Consider the following 26,489-nt stretch of genomic DNA (forward strand, 5'->3'; position numbering starts at 1 on the left):
CACGTCTACGAACCAGGAGCTTCAAAGCTTCTAATCCTTACTAAAGGGAGCTTTGGAGCTCCTGAGTCTCCATCAACAGAGTCCCAGATGGTAAATGTCCTTTGCTGATGAAAGATGCGAAACACATCTACGAACCAGGAGCTCCAAAGCTCCTAATCCTTACGAAAGGGAGCTTTGGAGCTCCTGAAACTCCTTTTACTATAAAATATGACAGTTTTCTTCTGAGGTTCTCATCAAATCTAAGACTTCAGAAGAAAGCTGTCCTATCAATGTATACTTACACTCTCATGGACTACAAGTGTACAATTTTAAAGCAGAGATTATCCGAGGCCTCTCATCAAATGAGGGACCTCGGATAATCTCTACCTTAAGTAGTCAAATAACTTTTCTCACTATTTAGGAACAAAAGAACAAGAGTTGGAGTACTTTAAGGCAAGATTCTTCCGAAATCTCTCATCGAATGAGAGACTTCGGAAGGACCTTGCCAAATCCTTGAACGCCAATATCCTTGGAACTGAGCTAGAACCAGGGAGAAGTAGCATACTATAGAGCACGATGGTAATCTCGGAAATACTTATATCGCCCCAAGCACAATATTTAAGAAGTCTAACTCATATATACAAGAAGTCAGGCTGAATAGATATTGTGCATATGGTTTGCAGAACTCTCATGATATTTAAAATTCATGTTATCCCAAAAAAGGTGACACTTTGGGTGTATCGTCCATCCCAGGGATGCAAAAATCACATCACCTTGGATCTATACTCACCCATTCCCGCTTTTGACCCCAAAAACGTCCATATTGCATTTATTTCACTCTGTATAGTTGTCCATTCAGCGAAACTAACACCCGCATTCGCTAAGCTGAAAATGAAATTCAGTGGATCGAACTTAATTCCACCTTCTTTTTCAATTTCAACGAACTCACTAACATGAGATTTTAAGTATTCTTTCGTTAAAATTGTTTTCCCCGATGTTATGTCATTAACGAAACTATCACCGTCAAAAGTTAACGAATTCAATTTCGTCGTTGATGCTTTTATTTCATACACCGCTTTATCGATAGTTTTTGGCTCACCTTCTTTAGAAGCATATGAAACATTAATGAATGAATTATATGTATTCGTGAATGAATTAAAATCAATGATTTTCATTAATGACGCCTTTAATGATTCATTTACTGTCGAATCCCTTAAAGCAATTACTGAACTGTCATTAATGAAAGGTACACTACAAACCGTCGAATTTGGATCAAATGCTGTAGTTGGTGCAGGAATATTAATGATATAAGTCATTAAATCATTAAGTGACGTAAATAATGTTGTCGTTTTTGATTTAATTTCTTTAGCATCTGTTATATACGGTAATTTTATTTCTGTAGTTTCTGAATTAAAGATATTCGCTAAAATGTTTTGTAAACTGTTTTGAACAGCTGTGTAAACCGTTGAATCCGGAACTCTTACGATTTCACCGTCCTTAATAAAAGGCATTGCACATGGTGTAGTGCTTGGGTCAAATCTTTTTGGGTTATGATTCAACATATATTCTAATGCTTTATAAACAGACCTATATACGGTTGTATTATCTTTTTCAATAATTTCACCGTCCTTTATAAACGGCATAGTACATGGAGTTAAAATAGGGTCAAACTTTTCATAGTCCTTCCATGTTATGTATTTCTCAGTATTTCCATCAGTGATAACAATATATTTGTCAGTAAGTGTGAGAGAGTATTGACCAAAATATAAACGTTTAGCTCTGTCAGCTTCATACGCATATGCAGCTATACTCATATTTTAATGAGAATAAAATGTTGTTCTATTTGCAAAGTACAGACCCAAACGAATACGGGACAGTAAAGCTACAAACAAACTTAGGTCTACAGAATGAGGCGCTTGCATTCAGAATGGTTGACTTCAATACTATCGCTTCATTCGTTATAACAGATGAAACAGATTTCATGGAGATTGAAATAGATGGAAAGAAGCACGAAATAAGATTTCACAATAATGTAGAATATAAGATGGAAACATTAGCTGGAGTGTTAAATGCTCTCATAAATACTACAATAAACAAGGATAACGAAGAAAACTTAATGAATGTTAAACTTATTGCAGGAGTTTTGAAGTTCAGTTATGCGAAGGAGTTTAAGATACCAAGAATGAGTCATAGAGTACAACTTCTTTTGGGTGCATACCATATGACATTTCCTTTGAAAAGTGTTGACAAAACGATTGAGATGAAATCTGTTCCATACGTATGTTATGGTAATTGTTTATACATTGAGTCTAAAATAGCTAATGTCACAGGCATTTCAGGAGTTAATAGTAAAGGTTCAGTAGAATATAAATCCTTCTGTTATGCAGTCAATTCAATGTTCATTCCAAACGTTCCTGTCATAGCAACTCATTTAGGTAAATGGGTTCGCATTAGTCCTCATAATTTGAAAGACATGCAATTCAGACTTGTTGACTTTCAAGGAGAGCCTGTAGAACTGAAGGCACCAGTGCGAATGACTGTTGAAGTTGACTTTTTAGAAAATATTAAATGCAACAGCTTACAAGAGAACTCAGAGCTAAAAATATAAAGTATGAATGTTATGTATTAGGTCATGAACTTTGGTTGTTGCTGTTTGATGAAACAAATGAATTAGTTATGTCAGTCAAGAGAACAGAAAAATATTGTGTTAGTGAAAACTGCACCAAGTCAATAAGATTAGGTTTGCATTATGAAGATGAGTTCAATAGTGTTGAAGAAGTTTTGGACAGATACTATAAGTTGTTAACTTGAAATTTTTTTGACCGACGGCGCAAAGCGCCAAGATGGGCTCAAAGAGCCCTCCTGACTGCTTTAATTTACTAAAACATATTTCAAACAAAGTTTATATTCTGTTGAAAGTTTTGTATATTCGTTCGAATATTTATACTTAAACTCAACTCCTGTAGTTCCTGGTGTTTCAATGATGCGGATGTTACCTATTTTCATGAATAGTGGAGTTTGACCACAGCATTCGATTTCAGGGTCGAGATAGTCAATGACACATTGTTTCCCTGTTATTCGTGAGATAACATTTTCAAGGTCCTCCTTTGTTAGAATTATTTGGTTCTTACTTATAAGATTTGTCAAAAGCTTCTTATCGTCTTTGAGTAAAATTGTTTGGTATAACTGAAGAAGGTAATGGTCTACGTTATCTGAAGGATTTGTTTGAACATTTGTGTAAGGATTGTCGTTGGCTTCTCTTGAAAGAATTTGGTCCAGTGGTGGATACTCTAACTTAACATCTGATGTAGCGTTAGCGTTTGAAGCTGTGTTTAAATTCACGGCGCCATGCTCCAAGACCGAAGGTCCCGACTTAAGTTCTGGTTCTTTTTCTTTCAAACACTCTGAACTATAGTTCTTTATGACAATATTGTTTGTCGTTCGTGAGTCAACATTTGATGTTGGTTCAATTGGAACATTAACGGCACCAGCTAAGATGGATTTGCTTCTCATTTCATATAGAATAAAAACCTTTTATATGTATGAAATGAACAATATACTCGACAAGGGTTTGAATGTAAAGCTAACGAATGAAAATATTGTTGAATTCACTGAGACAGGTGCTGTGTATAAAGATGTAGAACTACTGAACAAAAGAGCTAAGGGAAGAAGCAGGAACATGAACAAAGGGTGGAAGCCTATAAAAATTTATGTCAACGATGGCTCAGGAGGTTCAAACATAAAGTATGCAGAAAGTTATAGAGTTTATGCTCTCAAAGGTGAAAAGCCTTCATTTAAGAACAGCTATTCTAACGCATATCCTCAAAAGCTAACGGATGGGGAAGTGGATGATATGAATGACAGCAAAAATATTAACAGAAATGGCGACAGAGATGCATGGAATTTGTTTACCATCAGTCAATTGAAGGTTAAACTTTAAAACAATGTTGGTCGTTCCCATGGAATATTTTTGACTTTAATGGTATTAGTCATGATATGAATCTCAAGGTATGAACGAGGAGAGATGAGAGACTTATATGCTTCCCAAATTTCTTCAAAAGGTAATGTTATACCTGACTGTTTCCAAATGAGTTCAATGTCATAGCGTGAGAAACCTTGAAAGATAACGAAGTCAGTTATGAGACGTTTTATGTTTAAAGCTAAAAACCTCCATGTTTGCATAAGTATTGCTACAGTTAAATGGTAATGTCTGACTTTAGTAATGATGTTAGCTAATGGTGAGTCTGGTTTTGACACTAAACCTTTTCCGGCGAAGTCGTCGCAAACTAACAAAGTATTTGAAGGATATTTTTTGAAGGGGTATTTTGAAAGTTTTGACAGAATGTAGTTTGTAAGTCGTTTCATATCGTAAACTCCTGAGTATTGACGTAAGTGGTGTTTGTCAATAATTCTTTCCATCTCCTCAGAAGTCTTTTGCATTCCTGACTGTATAAATTCAACGATGGCATAATATTTCCTCTTACGTCGAATGTAACGTTGAAGAAATTCAATGAGTTCACTGTCTGGAACTTTAACGACAGAGGCTTGAACTTTTGACATAAATGTTTTCGCTGTTGAGTCCATAGAGTCTGAAGTTGCTGATATAATGATTTGGTCATAATATGAGTCATTTCCTAAACGTTCTGTTATGAGTATATGACGAATGAGGTTAAATGTCTTACCTGAACCCATCTTTCCACAATAGAAATACACACCATTTGAACAGAATTCATAATCTTTGCTGAAAGGAAGAATAAGAGAAGAGTTAAGTTTGTCTGTAGTTTCATTCATGTCTTCATCTACATCATGTATTAAATGCTTCATTTTATCTCCATTAAAAATGCAAGTCAGAAATATTCAGAACATAGCACCGAGTCTAACTGACAAGAGTATAAAGATATACTATGAACATGTTATGATGAAACCAACCAAAATTCAAGAAAGTCAGTATACTTATGAATATCCAAGACACTGGGTAGAGTATGTAGGAGGTGAGAAAGCTATTGAAATCAGACAGGTTCGAAGTATTCCAGCAGGAAGAACAATATTATTGAAGAACTTTAATGTTTTGAGATATAATGATGAAACAAAGAAGCAAGATAGTTTCCCTGTTGCTGTGTATGTGAACCTAGACACAGGAGATGACATGAAAGTTTTTAATACAAAGCTTCAAACGGTAGTGAGAGAACAACTGACTGCGGAAGGACATCCATTGCCTTCAGAAGTTACCATAGCATATAATTTTGAAACAAACTCAATAGATTTTAAAGTCATCTCTGCAAAGAAGTCAGGTTTTACATTTAATGAAGCAGATGTATATTCGAATGAAAACTTCAAAGCTATTACATGGTTAGATAATGACGATTGCTTTAAGAAAATATTTAAATACAGTGACTCAACGATGTCAATAGATGACCTTCGTGGAATGTTACCATCGACGTTTACAGTAGAAGGTTCAGCAGGATTGCTTACAAGATTGTCAATTGGCGGTATTTGGTCTCGTGAGAAACATTGTTATAAAATCCAGTATAAGTGAATTTGCTGAAGAATCTATATTATGTCTTTCAAACTACATGTATTCGCCGCCGAAGCATTATAGTATAACAAACTTTGTCAGTAAGTTTAACATAAGACTTGTCGAACCTTCTTCAATGAAAGATGTTGTGCTACCTAAAGATGGAAAGGATGGACTCATTATTGAAATGATTTTAATAGCATATTAAATGAGCTTGTTCTTGAAGGTCATTCATGATGAAATAACTGTTGTAGAAGATGTTAGCAATTGTTCAGATATTTTGAAGCGTATAGATGAGATAAGAAAGAAGTTAGATAGACCGCAAAGCGGTGAGGGCGAAGCCTGTGAGAACGCTTATGTTTCATTGACTTTCTCCAGTAACGAGAACTTTTATGAGATAATATTGAAGAGAGATGATTTTAATATGGTGTAAATGGTAGCTTGGGCAGCTTTAGGCGCAATGGGAACAAAAGCATTAGCATTTGGAGCAAAAGCACTTGGAGCTTATGACGCAGTAAATAAAATGAGTGGAGGAAGGGTTTCAAAGACATTAGATGCAAATAAAGGGAAGATTGGAGGCTGGGTTGCAAAGAAGTTAAGATTAAATAAAATAGGGCTCATAAATAAAGCATCCAATTTAGTTGCGACTGAGTCAGAAAATGCTTTAGGAAAGGACGATGAGTTTGCAAAACACGCAAAAGACTTTAATGACCAGATGAAAGGTGAAACAATGCATTTAAATAGAGTCGATGGAACTAAAGAAAATGTTTCTTCTCCACCAGTAGTTCTTCCGTATGGTCCCTATGGAATGTATGGAAACCCTTACGAAAGACCATTTGACCCATTGACTGGTGGAAGTAACTGGTATCATTACGGACGAAGAAGAAAGACAGTCAAGTTGGAGACAGACGTGAAGAAAGCAACTAAAAAGAAACCAAGGAAGAGAGTTATAAAGCAATGAGAACGTTTATGTTATGAGAAATTTTTAACGTTAGTTTTATTTTTACTGAAAATTTTTATTTGGATGTAAATGACAGAACAAAAGCAACTCATTCGAATTCCACAGTATAACAAACATACATTTAAACATTTATTCTTCCTTCCTGAGCATAACATGTTCTTTCAAATACATCCGAGACCAGTTGACTTTTCATTGACTGTGTATAAAGATAGAAATAGTTATATCATTAAACCATACGATGACGAAGGTAAGTTATGTAAATTGTACGTTAAGAAGTTAGAGAAAGTTTATGGCTTCAAGTATGACTACAATAGGGTTAACACTGATGATGAAGATATTGAGGAAAATTTATGAGAACATTAGTGAAGTCGTTAGTGAGAACGATAGTGAGAACGTTTATTTTTTACATTAGTGAGGTGAAGTGGTTGGTGGCTTTGTAAATATTTAAGGTTAAGTTAGTGTTGTCGTTTGTGTTGTAAAATATACGTTAGTGGTTTCGTAAAGTGTCAGATTGACATAAGATGAGTAAGGTGGAACGCAGTGCCACCGTACTGAAGATAACCATACTAACTGTATCAGCTGAAACCGAAATACACAAATGCAGATACAGAAAAGTTGTGGCAAATATTGGATACAGATACAGGCATGACCGCTGTTGACACATTCACAGCGTAATAATAAACATAATTTTTTAATTTCATTTTTAACAAGTTTTTTTAAATGTATGTAATGAATAATTCATTAGAATATGATAATGCACATTGTAACAGAATAGAACAATCACCAAATTTTTTTTGAAATTAAAAAATAAAAGTAAAAAGTATAAAGTAATCTAACCAAAAAAGATATTTAAAAGAATTTTGGAAAAAACAGAATAAGGATAATGATATTATTTTAGATACACAATCGATGTACTGAAGAATAATCCGGTAAAATGATGATATAAAATTAGATTATTTTACAAGTAGCTAAAAGAATAAAACTATAATATAAAATAAATGAAGTTTAATGAAACAATAAAGGTTAAATAAATAATAAAGATTTTTTTTATATCAGTATTGAGAAGAAGTAACAGCTGACACTTGGTAGACAACTTCTTTATGTCTAGAAAATTCTATCTTGCCTTTTATTTTTTTCTCGCTGTGAAACGTATTCGGTCTTTTTTTTAAAAATTAATTTTTTGTTAGAGATAAGAGCTAAAACTCGGTAAACAACTTCTTTATGTCTAGAAAATTCTATCTTGCCTTTTATTTTTTTCTCGCTGTGAAACGTATTCGGTCTTTTTTTTAAAATTAATTTTTTGTTAGAGATAAGAGCTAAAACTCGGTAAACAACTTCTTTATGTATAGAAAATTCTATCTTGCCTTTTATTTTTTCTCGCTGTGAAACGTATTCGGTCTTTTTTTTAAAAATTAATTTTTTGTTAGAGATAAGAGCTAAAACTTTGCAGACAACTCCCCCATGTCTAGCAAATTTAACATTCTTCTCCCATTTTTATATATTTGGTTTAGAATGTTCGAAAATGCGTAATATGGTCATTAATATTAATTGAAAAGAACCTTGAATTAATTCAATCTGATCTCACAAAATATTTTAAATTACAAACTTTGTAGTTTGAATAGATAATTAGTATTAAACTCAAATAACTAGTTTATTTTTGAATAAAAATTATTTGAATTTTTTCAATTTTGTGAATTTTCCTTCAAAAATCAAGTTTAAATATCTTATTTGCCATATAATTATAAATACAATGAAACATATTCGAAATTGAAAAGAATGACTTTTTCTGTTCTTTCAATCATTCAATTTGAATTTTGCAATATTGGATTTCTCATTAAATAGCTATTAAAAACAACAAGCAATTTAACTTACATTCAAATTTATTTGTGTTATATTCAATCTTCTCAAAACTTATAATTTTCGGCTATAGCATGATTATATGCTATATAATATAATAAACCTATAATAGTATCATTCTTTCAATTATTTGAAGAGAAAACTGAAAAAATCTATTTTCGGTCTATAACATTAGTTTGGCCGAATATCTTCTAATCAAATGCTTTATTCATGATGATTTTAATTCGTTCAGATTAACTCTAAAAAACTTCTAACTAATCAAAAATTTGATTATATTGAAAATAATCTCTATCTAATTTATCTTAGATTCATATATAAATCGAAATTTAATAATACGAATTTCATTGAATGCTGCCGCTATCTTTGAAAATTCGAAGCATTTTCATAGACGTAAAGTCTAAAGTTAGAATTGAATACACTCTAAAAATTTTTCATGTATTATTTATATTACCTTTATGCTATATAGTATAAAATTAGAATAAATTTTAAAGTGAAAATTTTGTTCGCAATTTTTGTGAATCAATATTTTTACATCTCAACTCTTACGTGGCATTTCATAACTTCTTTTTCATCATGAAAATGCCAATAAAATTAACTATCAACAATTACTCTCAAAGGCGCTTTTTAATTTTTTTGAGACTCTCATCGTTGGTTTTGAATTATACTTTTCCCAACTTCTATGATTCTTTGAAAAATCATTCATCATGCATACAAATATTATACAATCGATAATTTTGATAAATTTGATTTGAAAAGAATTAATGAATATTCGTATTATATCGAACATAGTTCCTGCCTTTTAGTTACATAATCATGATATTAAAGAATTTTTGCTAAACAATACTAATTATCGATTAATTCAGAATCAATCTCAATTGCTTTATGCCTAGAAAGTTCAATTGATCTATATATCAGGCCAACAACAAGAATGACTAATCCTATACATATAACAACAATTGTTATGAGCGGAATAATAGTTCCCTCTACTTGATATTTTCCTGGTGTCTCCTTTATGAACATGTATATCTCCATTGGCTTAAACGTTATATTGTGGACGAAACTTGATGATGGAGAAATTTGCATAATAAAACTTTTGTCTTTTGCGTAATCATTCCAGTAAACTATTCTTCCAAGATTTCGTAACCATTTGCGATCTAATATAATATGACTTCTTGCGTTTATAATTGTCAATGCTGCAGAAGTTGAATATCCTTCATCAATCATATAGGTTAGATTGAGCGCATATATTAATTCAATTCTTATATCTTTAGTAGTGATCCATGTTCCATTCTTTGGCGTAATAATTCCAGGCGAATATGGATTAGAATAATTCAGTTCAATTTTATCCGTAAATAATCCAGTTTCAAAATGCAATGATTCAACAAGCAAGAACATCTTCAGTCCATTTGCATACACTGTTGGTATGAAATCGGCTTCGATTTTGGTGTAATTTTCATTGAATCGTGATGTATCGAAGATAACTCTTTTTTCCCCGTCTTCTGATTCAAGGTATATCATATAGTAGATATTTTTCTGTTCGTCAGGAACTTGGACGTCTATTGAAAACTTTTTACCTGCTTCGAATGGAACCGGTTTTGCGCTAAGAATCTTATCTTTGATTCTTGATGCTTCCATGGATTAATACAATCATCTCTCTGCCAAATATCTGATGCCTTCGGAGCCTTTTTTGTATAAAATATATTCAAAGTGACATCTTTGATTAAACCTCGAGCCGCATGATCAGACTCCATAAAATACAATGTCCATGTTCCTTTTGGATTTTCGGCAACAAAATTATTTGTATTGAATTCCATAATTTCAATATTTAATTTTTTATCGCCTTCAGTAAGTATTTTGATTTCGCATCTTGTTCCACTTGGACTAACTAAATGAGGGTTGAGCGATCCAAAAGATAATTTAAGAGCAGTTATTTCAATGAAAACAGATAGAGTTGCTGCACCTTCCAAATCATCCATATCAAATGTAATGTTATATATACCTTCATCCAAAAGAGTATTGTAATGTACAGTTTTCTTCCATAGATAGAAATCTCCTACAGATTCCCATCTTTTCGCCAAATCTAAGGCTCTTCCTAAATTCAAGCGTCCGAATCCTGATCTTCTATTGTAGTTTAAACCAAATCCATTCTTTCTCCATATCAAACCATCTGGTCGGTTCTTATCTGCAGTCATTGCAGTAATGAAGAAGAGATCTGCAAGTTTTAATGTCGGAACCTCAGATAACAGCACTGATAAACCACCTGCAAATATTGCAGCACTTGCATTTGTTGAAGAAAAATTTGAAATGTATTCAGTATCACTACATGAACCAGCCGCAGGTATTGCTGCATCGTCTGCTGCTGGACAGCACATGAATACTCCTGCACCTTCAGCGCCGCACCATAAAGGTTGACCCCTGTGACTGACTCCTGCGATAGTGAAAATCATCGGCCAGCTTGCTGGTGGCGAAAAGAGGGGATCAGATGCATGATTTGTTCCCGCTGGGACAACAATTGGATGAGCCCAATTATCAGCAGGAGGGTTATATAGGCATTCATCTAAAACATGCCTTGAAAATACATCCGGTTGAATGTAACGACAAAATCTATCGACACAGTTAGTCATTAGATACTGAACTATAGCAACATCCCATTTGTTACTTCCTTTACAACCTACGTTTAGAAAAGATTCTTCAAGAGAGCCATTTGTTTGGAATAAATATGAAAATACAGTAGCTTTTTTAGCAATACCTTGCGTAATAGGATTTGTATCATTAACAACATTTCCTGCGGCTAATTGTAATGATGCCGTTCCAATATTATTGTTTGTGCAATCTGAATTTTCTTGATATGGCAATCCTTCAAATATATCATAAAATTCGCTTTGATCTGTTCGATTACTATATGATGAATGTGTTAATCTGGCTCCATCGGACATAACCACAATTGTTGTGTTTTTTCCTTGAATTGTGCTGTAACTATCAGTCCAATTTATGTCTTCTCCTTTTAGTCCACCGTTAACTCCTTGATTTTGCAACCACCAAGAGTACTGAAGGAGAAGGAGTAGCATTTTAAGAAAGAATTTATATTTATATTTGTATAGAAAAATGTTTAAAATGAAAATTACTGCATTATTATCATTAATTACAATAAAAGGAAAAATTATGGGAATTTACTTTTCTGAATTGAATCGCTATTGAAATCAATTTTTCTTACAAATTTATTTATATATACAAATTCTATTATTGATAGTGTTGCAGCCTATTTTACAATTAATTTATTCATGAAAGAAAATATAATCAATTGAATTCTATTTGAATTTATATGCAATAAAATATAGACTTGCATTAGGAATTATGCAATATGGCAAGAATTTCATGAAAATCATTTTATTTTAGCAATATTATTCTTTATTTTGTTTATCAACGATGATTGCTAAATTCTAATAGGTAAACATATGCTGTAGTAAACAGAAATTCATCAAAAGTGACACCTCAGAAAAGCTAAAATATTGAATTTTTGGAACTTTTGATAGAGCACGATTTTAAATATTAATTAAAGTAAATGTATATTTTGTAAAGATTCTTTTTAATAAAAAAATAAAATTTTGAAGAAGAACACAAAATCTTCTGAAAAATAATATCACATAAACTCATATTATTTTCTAATCTATAACTATTTTATATAAAAATCAAATTCAATGATCTTAAAAGCGAAGAATAAACCTCAAAATTTACGAATATAATGAGTGGGAATATAATGCTTATCTATCATAAAACCATATGAAATAGTAATTTTTGCTTTACGCCTATTCCCACTCATTATATTCGTAAATTTTGAGGTTTATCCTTCGCTTTTAAGATCATTGAATTTGATTTTTATATAAAATAGTTATATATTAGAAAATAATATGAGTTTATGTGATATTATTTTTCAGAAGATTTCATTCTATATGCCTATGAAAAGTACTCTCAAAACTAACTTTTTCCTAATTATAATTAAATCTAGAATATTGTATTATGCTTAGTATTATTTCATTTTTCTCATTCAATTTAGAATTTACAAATGTCAAAAAATTGAGAGCTGTCACTTTTGATGAATTTCTGTTTATTACAATGCACATCGCTTACACATATTTTCTCCTTCATTTGTGTAATTCTAATATGTTTTTGTAATAAACAGAAATTCATCAAAAGTGACAGCTCTCAATTTTTTGACATTTGTAAATTCTAAATTGAATGAGAAAAATGAAATAATACTAAGCATAATACAATATTCTAGATTTAATTATAATTAGGAAAAAGTTAGTTTTGAGAGTACTTTTCATAGGCATATAGAATGAAATCTTCTGAAAAATAATATCACATAAACTCATATTATTTTCTAATATATAACTATTTTATATAAAAATCAAATTCAATGATCTTAAAAGCGAAGTGTTATAGACCGAAAATATATTTTTTCGGTTTTCTCTTCAAATAATTGAAAGAATGATACTATTATAGGTTTATTATATTATATAGCATATAATCATGCTATAGCCGAAAATTATAAGTTTTGAGAAGATTGAATATAACACAAATAAATTTGAATGTAAGTTAAATTGCTTGTTGTTTTTAATAGCTATTTAATGAGAAATCCAATATTGCAAAATTCAAATTGAATGATTGAAAGAACAGAAAAAGTCATTCTTTTCAATTTCGAATATGTTTTCATTGTATTTATAATTATATGGCAAATAAGATATTTAAACTTGATTTTTGAAGGAAAATTCACAAAATTGAATAAATTCAAATAATTTTTATTCAAAAATAAACTAGTTATTTGAGTTTAATACTAATTATCTATTCAAACTACAAAGTTTGTAATTTAAAATATTTTGTGAGATCAGATTGAATTAATTCAAGGTTCTTTTCAATTAATATTAATGACCATATTACGCATTTTCGAACATTCTAAACCAAATATATAAAAATGGGAGACGAATGTTAAATTTGCTAGACATGGGGGAGTTGTCTGCAAAGTTTGAGCTCTTATCTCTAACAAAAAAATTAATTTTTAAAAAAATGACCGAATACGTTTCACAGCGAGAAAAAATAAAAGGCAAGATAGAATTTTCTAGACATAAAGAAGTTGTTTACCGAGTTTTAGCTCTTATCTCTAACAAAAAATTAATTTTTAAAAAAATGACCGAATACGTTTCGCAGCGAGAAAAAAATAAAAGGCAAGATAGAATTTTAGACATAAAGAAGTTGTTTACCGAGTTTTAGCTCTTATCTCTAACAAAAAATTAATTTTTAAAAAAATGACCGAATACGTTTCGCAGCGAGAAAAAAATAAAAGGCAAGATAGAATTTTCTAGACATAAAGAAGTTGTTTACCGAGTTTTAGCTCTTATCTCTAACAAAAAATTAATTTTTAAAAAAATGACCGAATACGTTTCGCAGCGAGAAAAAAATAAAAGGCAAGATAGAATTTTCTAGACATAAAGAAGTTGTCTACCAAGTGTCAGCTGTTACTTCTTCTCAATACTGATATAAAATAAAAATCTTTATTATTTATTTAACCTTTATTGTTTCATTAAACTTCATTTATTTTATATTATAGTTTTATTCTTTTAGCTACTTGTAAAATAATCTAATTTTATATCATCATTTTACCGGATTATTCTTCAGTACATCGATTGTGTATCTAAAATAATATCATTATCCTTATTCTGTTTTTTCCAAAATTCTTTTAAATATCTTTTTTGGTTAGATTACTTTATACTTTTTACTTTTATTTTTTAATTTCAAAAAAATTTGGTGATTGTTCTATTCTGTTACAATGTGCATTATCATATTCTAATGAATTATTCATTACATACATTTAAAAAAACTTGTTAAAAATGAAATTAAAAAATTATGTTTATTATTACGCTGTGAATGTGTCAACAGCGGTCATGCCTGTATCTGTATCCCATATTTGCCACAACCTTTCTGTATCTGCATTTGTGTATTTCGGTTTCAGCTGATACATTTGATTTGGCGTGTAATTTGTTTCCAGTTAATGGATTAATTGGGAGATCTTCATGCGGTGTGTTATTATTGTACTCCCAAATAAAGGCAGGAATAGCCTGAATGCTTTGGCAGCGCTCCAATGTCGGCCGGAATCTCTCAATCTTCCCATTTTGGTAGGGAGAATGAGAGTCTGTATGCCGCCATTGGACGCCCCAAAGATCAAGTAGATCTTGAAAGGCGCCCCTATTTTCTGAACCGTTGTCGGTCCAGAAACAATAAGGGGCGCCAAATTCAATGAAGGCGGAAGCCGCAACGTTCGCTGTCGTCGCTGCCAGCATATCTGGTATTTGTATACACGCTAGGACTTTGCGGCTAAAATCGTCGATTATGCCATAAATATACTGGCCACGAACACCCCTAAAATAATGAACATCTGCGTGCCAGATAAGATTGGGTGAAAGCGCCCAATATCTTACTGCTGTTTCTGGCCCGGCATGCTCTAATCGCGTCTTGGTGAAATGATTTTCTTTGAAGTATCTGCATACTTCTCTATAAGATACATCAATTTGTTGTAATTTCAAACGTTTCCATTGTTTTGTTTGACCACAGGGAAAGGCCCAGTGGTCATGTATCACAGCAAGAGCTTTGATTTGGTCGTAGGGATTGACCCTATGACCTTTCTTGCCTTTAGGCAATGGGATATTCTGTAAGCTAAATTGATTTTGTAAAAAAGATTTTGAAACATCTAAATATTTGAAATCATTTGATTGAAGGGTTGGGGCGATGGGAACATGGGTGCAAGCTTCTTCCCATGTCATTTTACCTTCTTCAATCCGATTGGAAATACCAATTAGGTAAATTCGATCGACATACCCTTTGTAAGGATTCATTCTAATGAAGTACGTTAACAATCAAAATATTCTATAAGTGTCTAGTATGGAATTCAAAAGAATAAAGAAAATGGTAAGGTAAATAAACGTATTATGAAATAATTTATAATTAAAATGAAAAAAGAAAAATAATAAGTAAAATGACTGGAAATGAAAATGAAAATCAGTGTACAGTTTTATTTTTTTCTCGCTGTGAAACGTATTCGGTCATTTTTTTAAAAATTAATTTTTTGTTAGAGATAAGAGCTAAAACTCGGTAAACAACTTCTTTATGTCTAGAAAATTCTATCTTGCCTTTTATTTTTTTCTCGCTGTGAAACGTATTCGGTCATTTTTTAAAAAATTAATTTTTTGTTAGAGATAAGAGCTCAAACTTTGCAGACAACTCCCCCATGTCTAGCAAATTTAACATTCCGTCTCCCATTTTTATATATTTGGTTTAGAATGTTCGAAAATGCGTATATGGTCATTAATATTAATTGAAAAGAACCTTGAATTAATTCAATCTGATCTCACAAAATATTTTAAATTACAACTTGTAGTTTGAATAGATAATTAGTATTAAACTCAAATAACTAGTTTATTTTTGAATAAAAATTATTTGAATTTATTCAATTTTGTGAATTTTCTTTCAAAAATCAAGTTTAAATATCTTATTTGCCATATAATTATAAATACAATGAAATATTCGAAATTGAAAAGAAATGACTTTTTCTGTTCTTTCAATCATTCAATTTGAATTTTGCAATATTGGATTTCTCATTAAATAGCTATTAAAAACAACAAGCAATTTAACTTACATTCAAATTTATTTGTGTTATATTCAATCTTCTCAAAACTTATAATTTTCGGCTATAGCATGATTATATGCTATATAATATAATAAACCTATAATAGTATCATTCTTTCAATTATTTGAAGAGAAAACCGAAAAAATCTATTTTCGGTCTATAACAATCTTAAAAGCGAAGGATAAACCTCAAAATTTACGAATATAATGAGTGGGAATAGGCGTAAAGCAAAAATTACTATTTCATATGGTTTTATGATAGATAAGCATTATATTCCCACTCATTATATTCGTAAATTTTGAGGTTTATCCTTCGCTTTTAAGATCATTGAATTTGATTTTTATATAAAATAGTTATAGATTAGAAAATAATATGAGTTTATGTGATATTATTTTTCAGAAGATTTTGTGTTCTTCTTCAAAATTTTATTTTTTTATTAAAAAGAATCTTTACAAAATATACATTTACTTTAATTAATATTTAAAATCGTGCTCTATCAAAAGTTCCAAAAATTCAATATTTTAGCTTTTCTGAGGTGTCACTTTTTGATGAATTTCTGTTTACTACAGCATATGTTTACCTATTAGAATTTAGCAATCATCGTTGATAAACAAAATAAAGAATAATATTGCTAAAATAAAATGATTTTCATGAAATTCTTGCCATATTGCATAATTCCTAATGCAAGTCTATATTTTATTGCATATAAATTCAAATAGAATTCAATTGATTATATTTTCTTTCATGAATAAATTAATTGTAAAATAGGCTGCAACACTATCAATAATAGAATTTGTATATATAAATAAATTTGTAAGAAAAATTGATTTCAATTGTTATAGACCGAAAATAGATTTTTTCAGTTTTCTCTTCAAATAATTGAAAGAATGATACTATTATAGGTTTATTATATTATATAGCATATAATCATGCTATAGCCGAAAATTATAAGTTTTGAGAAGATTGAATATAACACAAATAAATTTGAATGTAAGTTAAATTGCTTGTTGTTTTTAATAGCTATTTAATGAGAAATCCAATATTGCAAAATTCAAATTGAATGATTTGAAAGAACAGAAAAAGTCATTCTTTTCAATTTCGAATATGTTTCATTGTATTTATAATTATATGGCAAATAAGATATTTAAACTTGATTTTTGAAGGACAATTCACAAAATTGAATAAATTCAAATAATTTTTATTCAAAAATAAACTAGTTATTTGAGTTTAATACTAATTATCTATTCAAACTACAAAGTTTGTAATTTAAAATATTTTGTGAGATCAGATTGAATTAATTCAAGGTTCTTTTCAATTAATATTAATGACCATATTACGCATTTTCGAACATTCTAAACCAAATATATAAAAATGGGAGAAGAATGTTAAATTTGCTAGACATGGGGGAGTTGTCTGCAAAGTTTTAGCTCTTATCTCTAACAAAAAATTAATTTTTAAAAAAAAGACCGAATACGTTTCACAGCGAGAAAAAAATAAAAGGCAAGATAGAATTTTCTATACATAAAGAAGTTGTTTACCGAGTTTTAGCTCTTATCTCTAACAAAAAATTAATTTTTAAAAAAAAGACCGAATACGTTTCACAGCGAGAAAAAAATAAAAGGCAAGATAGAATTTTCTAGACATAAAGAAGTTGTTTACCGAGTTTTAGCTCTTATCTCTAACAAAAAATTAATTTTTAAAAAAAAGACCGAATACGTTTCACAGCGAGAAAAAAATAAAAGGCAAGATAGAATTTTCTAGACATAAAGAAGTTGTTTACCAAGTGTCAGCTGTTACTTCTTCTCAATACTGATATAAAATAAAAATCTTTATTATTTATTTAACCTTTATTGTTTCATTAAACTTCATTTATTTTATATTATAGTTTTATTCTTTTAGCTAATTGTAAAATAATCTAATTTTAGTAGTATATGTTGAAGGGTTGTGTGACTTTTTTTGTAAACGTAAGAATTCATACAATATTGAACGATTTTGTATCATTTTTTTTAACATATGAAGTAAAAAATGTATGATTCTTACGGTTTTTATTCTTACGTTTTTGAATAAATCAAGATTTAAAAAATTTTCAAAATTGTAAGACATTTACACTCAGCCCATAAATGATGTAATAAACACATAAAAGAAGCTATATATAGATGATGTCAGATATTCCGCGATTAATTAAACATTGTTTAAATCATGAATGAAATCAATGGAGTCATAATCAATGAAGTCATAAACGAGAAAAATAAATTAGAAACTAATGATTATTTGAATTTATGAAATCAATTATTTGATTTATTCTTTCTTCAATCTCTTCTATTCTTTTTGTTAAATCATCTATTTTCATTAATGAGGTGATTCTTGATTGAGGAATAGATTTCAAACTAACCACTCCTTTTATTTTTGAAATTTTGAATCCATCAACTTTAAACATTTTATTCAATTTACATGTTGTCAATTCTTCAAATAATTTTTTATTATTAGCATAATAGTCATTAAATTCTTCAACAGATGAAAAAATTTTTGTTTCAGTAATTGGTTTGACAACGTTTATTTTTTGTTGAACATTTTCACTTTCATTTATTTCTTCCTCCTCTGTTTCATTTATTTTTAAAATTGGTTTCATTTTGTTTCATATTAAGTTCTGTCAAAATGTAAGCTATTGAATTTTTTGAGAGGGAAATAATCATCGAGGAAGTAAAAAGTGACGCTTTAGGAAATATTATTAGAAATATGATAATAAATATATTTGGAAAAAATATGTTTTTTTCAAAAATTGAAATGTTCATAGAATATTTTGAAATATGTAGGGAATTGAATTCGGTAATATATGATAAACAGGATTTTTAAATTTCAAGGAAAAATAGCTTTTGTGAATACTTTTGAGAACTCTTCTCAAAGATCATGATTCAAATATATTAAGGAGCCAAAATATTAGAGATGAGTTCACAATCAAAATTTTCTCACTTTTCTTCCAAATTGACATCCTTACTCACCACTTTCAAGTTTTTCATACATATATCTTACCCATTCATTTGGAATACGAGGTCTCGAGTTTTCGTTCATTTTTTTTACTTTACAAAACTGTTTATTTTTCAGAATTTTTAAATTTGAAAAAATCCATTCTATATCTGATAAATAATATATTATTTTTCAATCAAAATATTTTGATTATCATCTCAAAAGTGTTCTCAAAACCTAGTTTTTCTTATTTTGGAGAATCTTAATATTTATATTATTATAAACTAATTGAACACCATATGTTTTTGTATACTTTTACAAAAAAATTGATAGATTTGTGATACTTCCCCCGACGATAGAATTGAATAGCTTACATTTTGACAGAACTTAATATGGAACAATTTATCATTAAATAAAAATTAGAATATAAGTGATGAAATATATTTTTTAATTAATATTAAATCAGAAATGGCGGCAGGATTCTTTAAAAAATTATGGGAAGGAATTAAGAAAGCTGCGGGTTGGGTTCATCAAAAGATTATTAAACCCGTTGCAAACTTTTTGGCACCAGTAGCGAAAACGGCAGGAACTATCATAGGTGGAGTATTAGGTACTAAAGCAGGTAATCCAGCGATGGGAGCACAAGCAGGTAACGCAATTGGTGGAATGCTGAAGGAATACTTAATAAAATAGGAGGTAGATAGTGGAAAAATAAATAAATATTATTTTTATCTTAGTATCGGTTGAAGTCTTTGATAAACTTTTTCTCCTTTATTTAATATTTCTCTTATTGGGCGGCTTTTGGTGTTATTGATTCAGCAACGTCACTAATTGCTTCTTTATTCTTAAATATCCAATTTGCTCCTTCTTCATTGTTTCCCAAACTTTATGCGCTCCTCTTTTTACTTTATCCCACAGTTTCTTAAAATCCTGCAGCCATAGTTGATTATTTCATTAAAATTAAAAATTCATTTTCATCTTTTAATTTTGATTTTTTATTTATTAATAAATGACGACTAACTATTTGGTGCCAAACACTAAACCGATTAATGGAAATGTGTTTCATTCATTCGAAAAGATAAATGAAATATTCGCAAAGAATGACGGTAGAAGATATTATAGAGAACTTGAAAGTTCATGCTATGACTCTGATGCTCCATATTTTGATGATAAACAAACTCATTTAAGAATTACAAATCCGGCACATGATGTGAACCAATTAGGTGACACATATATTAAACGCAAAGTTAAAGCAACTCTAGTTTCAAATAAAGCTTTCACATGTGATGCCGCTTTTAAATGCATGCGTTTATTCGTTGGTTACAAATCATCAAATCAAAGCTTTAAACAATTAGAAGTAGAAACCGAAAGAGGTGATGCCGGTTATCTTCAGATGGATTGCGCCCGTGAATCTTTCGCATTTGCAACATATAAACCAAAATCAGAAAGGAAAGTTAAAAAGTTTGTTCATTCGTTATATAATAATGTTCAAAAATATGATAACTCAGTATGTGGTAAATATATTGACCCTTCAGAAGTTTTCAAGAAAGCAAATGAAGAAGTTGATGTCACTTTTGATATGATTATTCCGGTAAATGATTTGTTAGCATTTCAGGCGTTCGATGATTATCCTAAATCATTTGGTGAATCATTCTTAAATATTATGTTTTCAGGGATACTTTAGTATTTTGTCAGGTTGACCCGTTAAGAGTTGCTGATTTACAAAATTACGTTTATGAAAAGATAACTGATGAAAATTATGAAAAGATTATGAATCATGTTTATAAATATGATCGCAAATTCCAACAAATCGGACTTCCTGCCAAATTAATTACAAGCTTAGCCGCTACATCTGCTGACGCAACAGTTGATGACGTTATTATTTCATGCACAAAGATGGAAGTTTTAGAGGATAAATGCATTACACCAGGATACGGTTTAATTGAAGAATCAGTTAAAGCAATACCACGTTTATTCAGTAAGGAAGATCCATTCATGATTCCAGCTCAACATATTGACGTTCGTTCACTAAATGGAGGTTGCATCACTCCTGAAGGTATTAGCTCAGATTTCTCATACGCTCTTCATAATGTTACAGATGTTGTGTTAACATTTCCGAAGAATGCAATGCAAAGAACAGTTTTAGAAAATCCAATGCTTCGAGGTCTTCAGGTCACTATAGATTCCAGAAACTTCCCCGATCAAGCGATGACCACAGTGGGTGACATATTCTTTACACGTATGCTTCAAGCTTCTGATTTAGATGGAGTGAATGAATGCACAGAAGAATACGAGGACTCATTAACTAGACCACTGAATGATGATAATGGCACGCCATTAGCTAGAACATGGAAAGACCAAACTTCATTCTTATGCACTATTCCAGTTCAACGTGATGGAGCGGGTATATTCTTTGATGGATTAGAAACTTTCAACTCACAAGTTACAGTACAAGTGAAAGCTTATCCAATCATTCAGGGTGAAAATGACACTTACTGTTCAAAGGTGACAAATCCTCCTCAGGTTTGGTTTACTAGGACTACGTATTGGACATGGACACCGGATGAAGGTTTGAAATATCATCCAACAGGTACACCACCACAGTATAGAAGTTCATATGATGAAATATTGATGAATAGAAATGTTTAAAATTATAAATTTATTTTTGATTAAATGGATTTAAATTCATCCACCCCTTATGAAGAATTAGCAGGAGTATATAATACATACGTAGATGATATGATTAATGAAGCATTGAGTGATAATAGAAATGCTCTATCTAAGGAAAAATTAATGAAAATTCCATATTCTGAATGTTACTTAAATTCAATCACTGCAGCAATTGGTAAACAAAATAAAGGTAAAACATTAACGATATTAAAACAAATTATCATTATTGCTAACACTTCCCCCATTCACATGTGTTAATTTATATCAACCGTTCAGGTTCACCTTCAGATGATACATTTGAATCTTTAAAGCATTTAATCAAAATTCCAATTATTTATTTATCACAAGAAGAAGCAGAAGATTATTTAAAAAACTTTTTAATGTATAAAGAATTATATAATACAATCAAGAAGCAAGGATTAGAGGATAAAATTATTGATAAACAACGGGATGAATTATTTGAAACACTTTCTATTTCAAATTTTGAAAGAATTTTTGCATTCACTCATTTTTCTAGATGATGCGTGAAATCAAAACTAATAACAAATGAGAAATCATATTTTAATCATTATTAACTCAATGTCGACACATTCAGTGTTCATTCTTTATGGCTGTTCAATACTTCAAAGCATTAAGCACAAACATTAAATCAAATCTATCACTTTTCATTTTCAGTGGTTTTAGTCGTCAACAGTTGAACGTTATGCTTTATCAAGTGAATTTACCAATGAGCATTAATGAACTTTACACACAATATCACAATTAGGTGAACATGGAAAAATAATAGTTGATTTAAATAAAGGAAGTGTTAAATTTGATTAACTTTTTATAATTAATTTTTATTTTTTATTTATAATTAAACATGACAGAAATAGCAAATCTTCTACAGGTTCCATTAAAACAAGGGACAAACAAAAAGGGTGCATATAATAGAACTATGAAAGTTCCAGACGGAATGAAAGAATTAGTTCATATTGTTGCGGTCTTCAAAAGATGTTAAACAAATGAGAAACGTTTTAACATTACCAGAAGCTCAAGCATATGCCAAACGTCATGGTCCAAATTGGGAAGCACACGAAGCAGACATTACGGGTCCAAATGGAAAACCTGATGGTATAAATGAAGTTTTCGTTACTGATGGTCAAGGTAATATTAAAGTCATAAATGGTTACAAATTAACTATGACTGATTATCCTAAACGTAAAGCATATAATGAACATTATCCTATGCAATTTGATGAAAATGGAAAAGCTGTTAAACAATACATTGGAGAAGGTGAAAATGGTCCAATTAATTCATACCGTCATAATCCATATTCTTATTTCAATGAAGAATTAAATGCTATTGAAGAGGGACCGGATGGATTACCAATATGTTAATCAGTTTGATGGTCAATATGCAAATTTGAGACCTGAAATTCCAGCTAAGAAATTCTTTAAAGTTGCTTTATTCGATCCAGTGTTCAATGAACAGAAAGAAGCAATGAAAGCAGAATTTAAACCAATTCAAGTGGCAAGAATTTCTTCATCTTCACTTTCAGAAGCGTTCAAGGAATTGATAAAGAAACCACTTTATTCTCAACAAGGTTATAACTTTGATTTAATTAAAGAAAGTGATAGACGTAAATTAGAAAAATCAGATGGTTTTAAGAATGCATGTAATGAAATGATTAAAGATATTGTAAATGATAAAATAAGACTGGAAGAAACTCAAAGCAATATCAATAACATAATTGGTGCAGTTACAAAGAAAGTATAAGCAAACAAGGATGAACCTTGGGATATTACCGTAACAACTAAATAAAACTTTAAATATATTTTTCTTTTTTTTATTCAATTATAAATGAGAAGACGTTTCACAAGTCAAAAGAACACAAACGCAAAAGCAGAGATTACGGTTGGTTATAACGTAAATGATGATAAATCACGAATTATTCAAAATGTTAAAGTTAATGTTAGCCCTGAATTAACAAGGTCAGCAACTCAACCAAATTTATTAACTCGTGACTTACCGAAGAAGAGAGGAGCAAAATAAAGAAGATGGAGACCCAATCATTTTATCTGAACCCGGTAAAGAACCTGTTGAAATTCCCACTTATCCAACATACCCCCCACCTCTTTCATCAAACATCGAGAACCCAGGAATCTACGATTCCAGTCGCAATGCGCCATATAAAATAGACATTAATTCTGAATTAATGAAAATTTACCGTGATATAATAATTAATAATTATGATTCAATAATAAATTTAATTGACCAATCCGGTTTAATTATTTTACCTTATGAATCATTAATTCACATTATCGCCATTCTTTGTGATGTTCAAGATTCAGACGTTAAGATTCAATTTTTCATAGATGATGAGGTTTCATGCTGCGGAACAGTTGCAAAAATAAATCCTATAAAGGATATTAGCACAATTAAGATATCAAAGAACGGAACAACAACTGAACTTCATTTAACATATAATGATATATAATAAAATAGTTGATGAATATAAAATATCACTTGAAAAATTCTTTGTTAAGGCTATTTAATATTCAAGCATTAACATTATTGAATAATAATCCTTTGAATCATAATCAATAATAATTGACCTTTCACCAGTTTCTATCGTTTGTTTTATTTCTTTTTGTTCCCCACTATCTGGATCGGTCATTGTAATTGTTTTTGTTATAGTATCAGCTTTATCTTTAACTTCAATCTTTTTTCCATCAGGATATTTAAACCAAAATTCCAAAAATTCGATATTGTCAATCTGTTCATATTTTAATCTATCAATTACATTTTTAATACCATCTGAAAATCTTATGAAATGGTCATTATATGGGTTTGATTGAACTAAATTTGAATGAAGTGAAATATAACCTGTTGATGAATATGACATTGACTCATATTTTCTGAAAACACTAAAATTTATAACATGAATGAATTTCTTATTCGTTGAATTTATGAATTCTTGAGGTAATCTTATTCTAGTTTTATTTATCACTGGAAAATAACGCTTTACCATATTTTTAATCGTAATAAAAATGTCAATTATCAATATTATTTCGAATAATAGCTGTGAATTAAATTTAACAGTTAGCGGAATTTATAATGTTACTCTCGTTTCTGTGAGTGGTAAATTTAATCCCATTCTTTTAGACCCTTCAGATTATATATCATTTATTAAAGATGACCTTGAAAAAACGTATGATATGTATATAAATAATGTGATAGCGAAATGGGATATTAACATGATTTTAAGTTATTTAAATGAATCATTTATCGTATGGTATGAAGAAAATTTTAAATCAAAACCGATAAACTTTTTGAACTTGATGAAATAAATAACCTTATTAAATTCCGCTGAAAATTAAATTTTGTACTCCTCATCTTCGTTCATTGTTGGGGATATTAAATTTTGAAAAAGATGTTGGGGATGTTTTGTATTCTGACACTGGTTCCAATTTCATTTTAATCAAATGTGATAAAGTTAATACCCCAATGAGATTTTCACATCAAACATTAGACCCTAACTCTTACCCATCAATACAAAACATTTTATCCATCAACTTAAACACATTTTCTTTATCATATCCGTTTCAATTATCCCGGGAATTCATTTATTCTTCATTCAAAAGATTTATCAAATATTAAATTTAGAATAACTGACCTATTTGATTGTGATTTAGAATTTATGAATGAAATATTATGGCAATTTCAAATAGAAAAAAATAGCTGATGAGATAACAATTAAATATTTATTTTTAAATCATAATAAATGATTAAACAACAGCAACCACAACAACTTAAGGCGCAAAACACCCAGGTCCCTCAGACCATTACATACGCCATATATGCATATAATTCAAAGACGGCAGAACAAACGCAAAGGTTGAAATATGGAGATTTGGAGATAGTATTGAAAAATGAACATTTCGAATTCGTTTGCAAGGGTGGTGCAGTGATATCAAATATAAAAGAAATTTTATTTATGAATTCAAAAATTAAAGGAATAACGGATGATATAACATCAATTCCACCAGAAGAACAGAGATATTACGCATTAAATGCATTTCCTAAAGTTTTGAAGATTGGAAGATTTAATTTAAATGAGGAATTCATAGAAGGTTTCCTAAATGACATAATGAAGAAGGTAGATAAGGAATACGTGGATAGTGAGTTAATGAAGAAGGCAAATTTGGTTTATGTTGATGAAAAAGATAATGAAATTAAAGAAAGGTTGAATGGTATCATGAATGGACATCAAAGATTTTAAAAACTAAAGCCGATACAGGATGGGTTTCAGGATGTTTAGACCTTAAAGCGGATAAGGAATATGTTAACGATGAGTTAAATAAGAAGGCAGATAAGGAATATGTGGATAGTGAGTTAAATAAGAAAAGCTAATATATCATTTGTTAATGAAGAAATAAAACAATCAGAGGTCTATTTTACTCCACCATTTTTAAATTTTATGAAATCATCAGATAAAACCTTTGATATAGATTCTTTTGAATGGATATGTTTCGATGGAGTGACCATGTATTTATTTTATACAGCTGGAGTGCTTTATTATTTTAAAACAAATGATTTTAAAAACTATGAATCATTTACTCCATCTGTTTTGAATCCTGATACACGAAAGCCAATCATTAATCCAAGAATTTTATATGTTGAATATAATAACGGTAAATTTATGGGAATGATAACGGTTGGAGATGATTTTTGCCCTTGTTATTCATTCGATTGTATCCAATGGTTCAAATGTAATTTAAATCAAGATGCTAAATTTAAATATCCAAATAATCCTATTAGATGTGTTAATAATAAATGGGTACTAATTTATGAAGTCAATCAAATTTTCGTTAGTGAGGATG

The 26,489-nt window shown here is 30.0% G+C and overlaps 6 protein-coding genes and 2 pseudogenes across 8 annotated transcripts, besides 15 other annotated features; 6 read left to right on the forward strand and 2 right to left on the reverse strand.

Annotated features, from left to right (window-relative positions):
• Positions 1-764: part of a mobile genetic element that runs on past the window's edge.
• Positions 1-7,027: part of a mobile genetic element that runs on past the window's edge.
• On the forward strand, positions 108-359 carry TVAGG3_0620980 (uncharacterized protein; the record flags this gene model as incomplete). The annotated part of the gene is made up of 1 exon (XM_051240360.1): positions 108-359. The coding sequence occupies one exon, from the start codon at positions 108-110 to the stop codon at positions 357-359; it is 252 nt and encodes an 83-aa protein (XP_051086947.1).
• Positions 1,811-2,587, forward strand: TVAGG3_0620990 (uncharacterized protein; the record flags this gene model as incomplete). Its single annotated transcript, XM_051240361.1, has 1 exon — positions 1,811-2,587. One exon carries the CDS (start codon positions 1,811-1,813, stop codon positions 2,585-2,587), a length of 777 nt encoding a protein of 258 aa, XP_051086948.1.
• TVAGG3_0621000 (uncharacterized protein) lies at positions 2,851-3,492 on the reverse strand (the record flags this gene model as incomplete). The annotated part of the gene is made up of 1 exon (XM_051240362.1): positions 2,851-3,492. The coding sequence occupies one exon, from the start codon at positions 3,490-3,492 to the stop codon at positions 2,851-2,853; it is 642 nt and encodes a 213-aa protein (XP_051086949.1).
• On the forward strand, positions 5,928-6,455 carry TVAGG3_0621010 (protein of unknown function, DUF4107 family; the record flags this gene model as incomplete). Its single annotated transcript, XM_051240363.1, has 1 exon — positions 5,928-6,455. One exon carries the CDS (start codon positions 5,928-5,930, stop codon positions 6,453-6,455), a length of 528 nt encoding a protein of 175 aa, XP_051086950.1.
• A 616-nt stretch (positions 7,028-7,643) lies between the features above and the next one.
• Positions 7,644-8,482: a mobile genetic element.
• A 1,386-nt stretch (positions 8,483-9,868) lies between these two features.
• TVAGG3_0621030 (islet amyloid polypeptide processing) lies at positions 9,869-11,384 on the reverse strand (the record flags this gene model as incomplete). The annotated part of the gene is made up of 1 exon (XM_051240364.1): positions 9,869-11,380. The coding sequence occupies one exon, from the start codon at positions 11,378-11,380 to the stop codon at positions 9,869-9,871; it is 1,512 nt and encodes a 503-aa protein (XP_051086951.1).
• Positions 11,385-11,771: 387 nt separating this feature from the next.
• Positions 11,772-11,809: a mobile genetic element.
• Positions 11,810-12,386: 577 nt separating this feature from the next.
• Positions 12,387-12,423: a mobile genetic element.
• A 59-nt stretch (positions 12,424-12,482) lies between these two features.
• Positions 12,483-12,519: a mobile genetic element.
• A 230-nt stretch (positions 12,520-12,749) lies between these two features.
• Positions 12,750-13,586: a mobile genetic element.
• Positions 13,587-13,934: 348 nt separating this feature from the next.
• Positions 13,935-13,963: a mobile genetic element.
• Positions 13,964-14,350: 387 nt separating this feature from the next.
• Positions 14,351-15,199: a mobile genetic element.
• Positions 15,200-15,373: 174 nt separating this feature from the next.
• Positions 15,374-16,154: a mobile genetic element.
• Positions 16,155-16,519: 365 nt separating this feature from the next.
• Positions 16,520-16,558: a mobile genetic element.
• Positions 16,559-16,826: 268 nt separating this feature from the next.
• Positions 16,827-17,665: a mobile genetic element.
• A 955-nt stretch (positions 17,666-18,620) lies between these two features.
• Positions 18,621-18,662: a mobile genetic element.
• A 651-nt stretch (positions 18,663-19,313) lies between these two features.
• Positions 19,314-19,355: a mobile genetic element.
• Positions 19,356-19,963: 608 nt separating this feature from the next.
• On the forward strand, positions 19,964-20,478 carry TVAGG3_0621150 (uncharacterized protein; the record flags this gene model as incomplete). Its single annotated transcript, XM_051240365.1, has 1 exon — positions 19,964-20,478. A coding segment is annotated over one exon (515 nt), but the record flags the coding sequence as incomplete, so codon positions are not given.
• A 549-nt stretch (positions 20,479-21,027) lies between these two features.
• Positions 21,028-26,489: part of a mobile genetic element that runs on past the window's edge.
• On the forward strand, positions 23,467-24,161 carry TVAGG3_0621170 (annotated as a pseudogene). The gene has a single exon. A coding segment is annotated over exon 1 (695 nt).
• Positions 25,391-26,154, forward strand: TVAGG3_0621180 (annotated as a pseudogene). The gene has a single exon. A coding segment is annotated over exon 1 (764 nt).

The sequence above is a fragment of the Trichomonas vaginalis genome, chromosome III (genome assembly GCF_026262505.1).
Source record: "Trichomonas vaginalis G3 chromosome III, whole genome shotgun sequence".
NCBI lineage: Eukaryota > Parabasalia > Trichomonadida > Trichomonadidae > Trichomonas > Trichomonas vaginalis.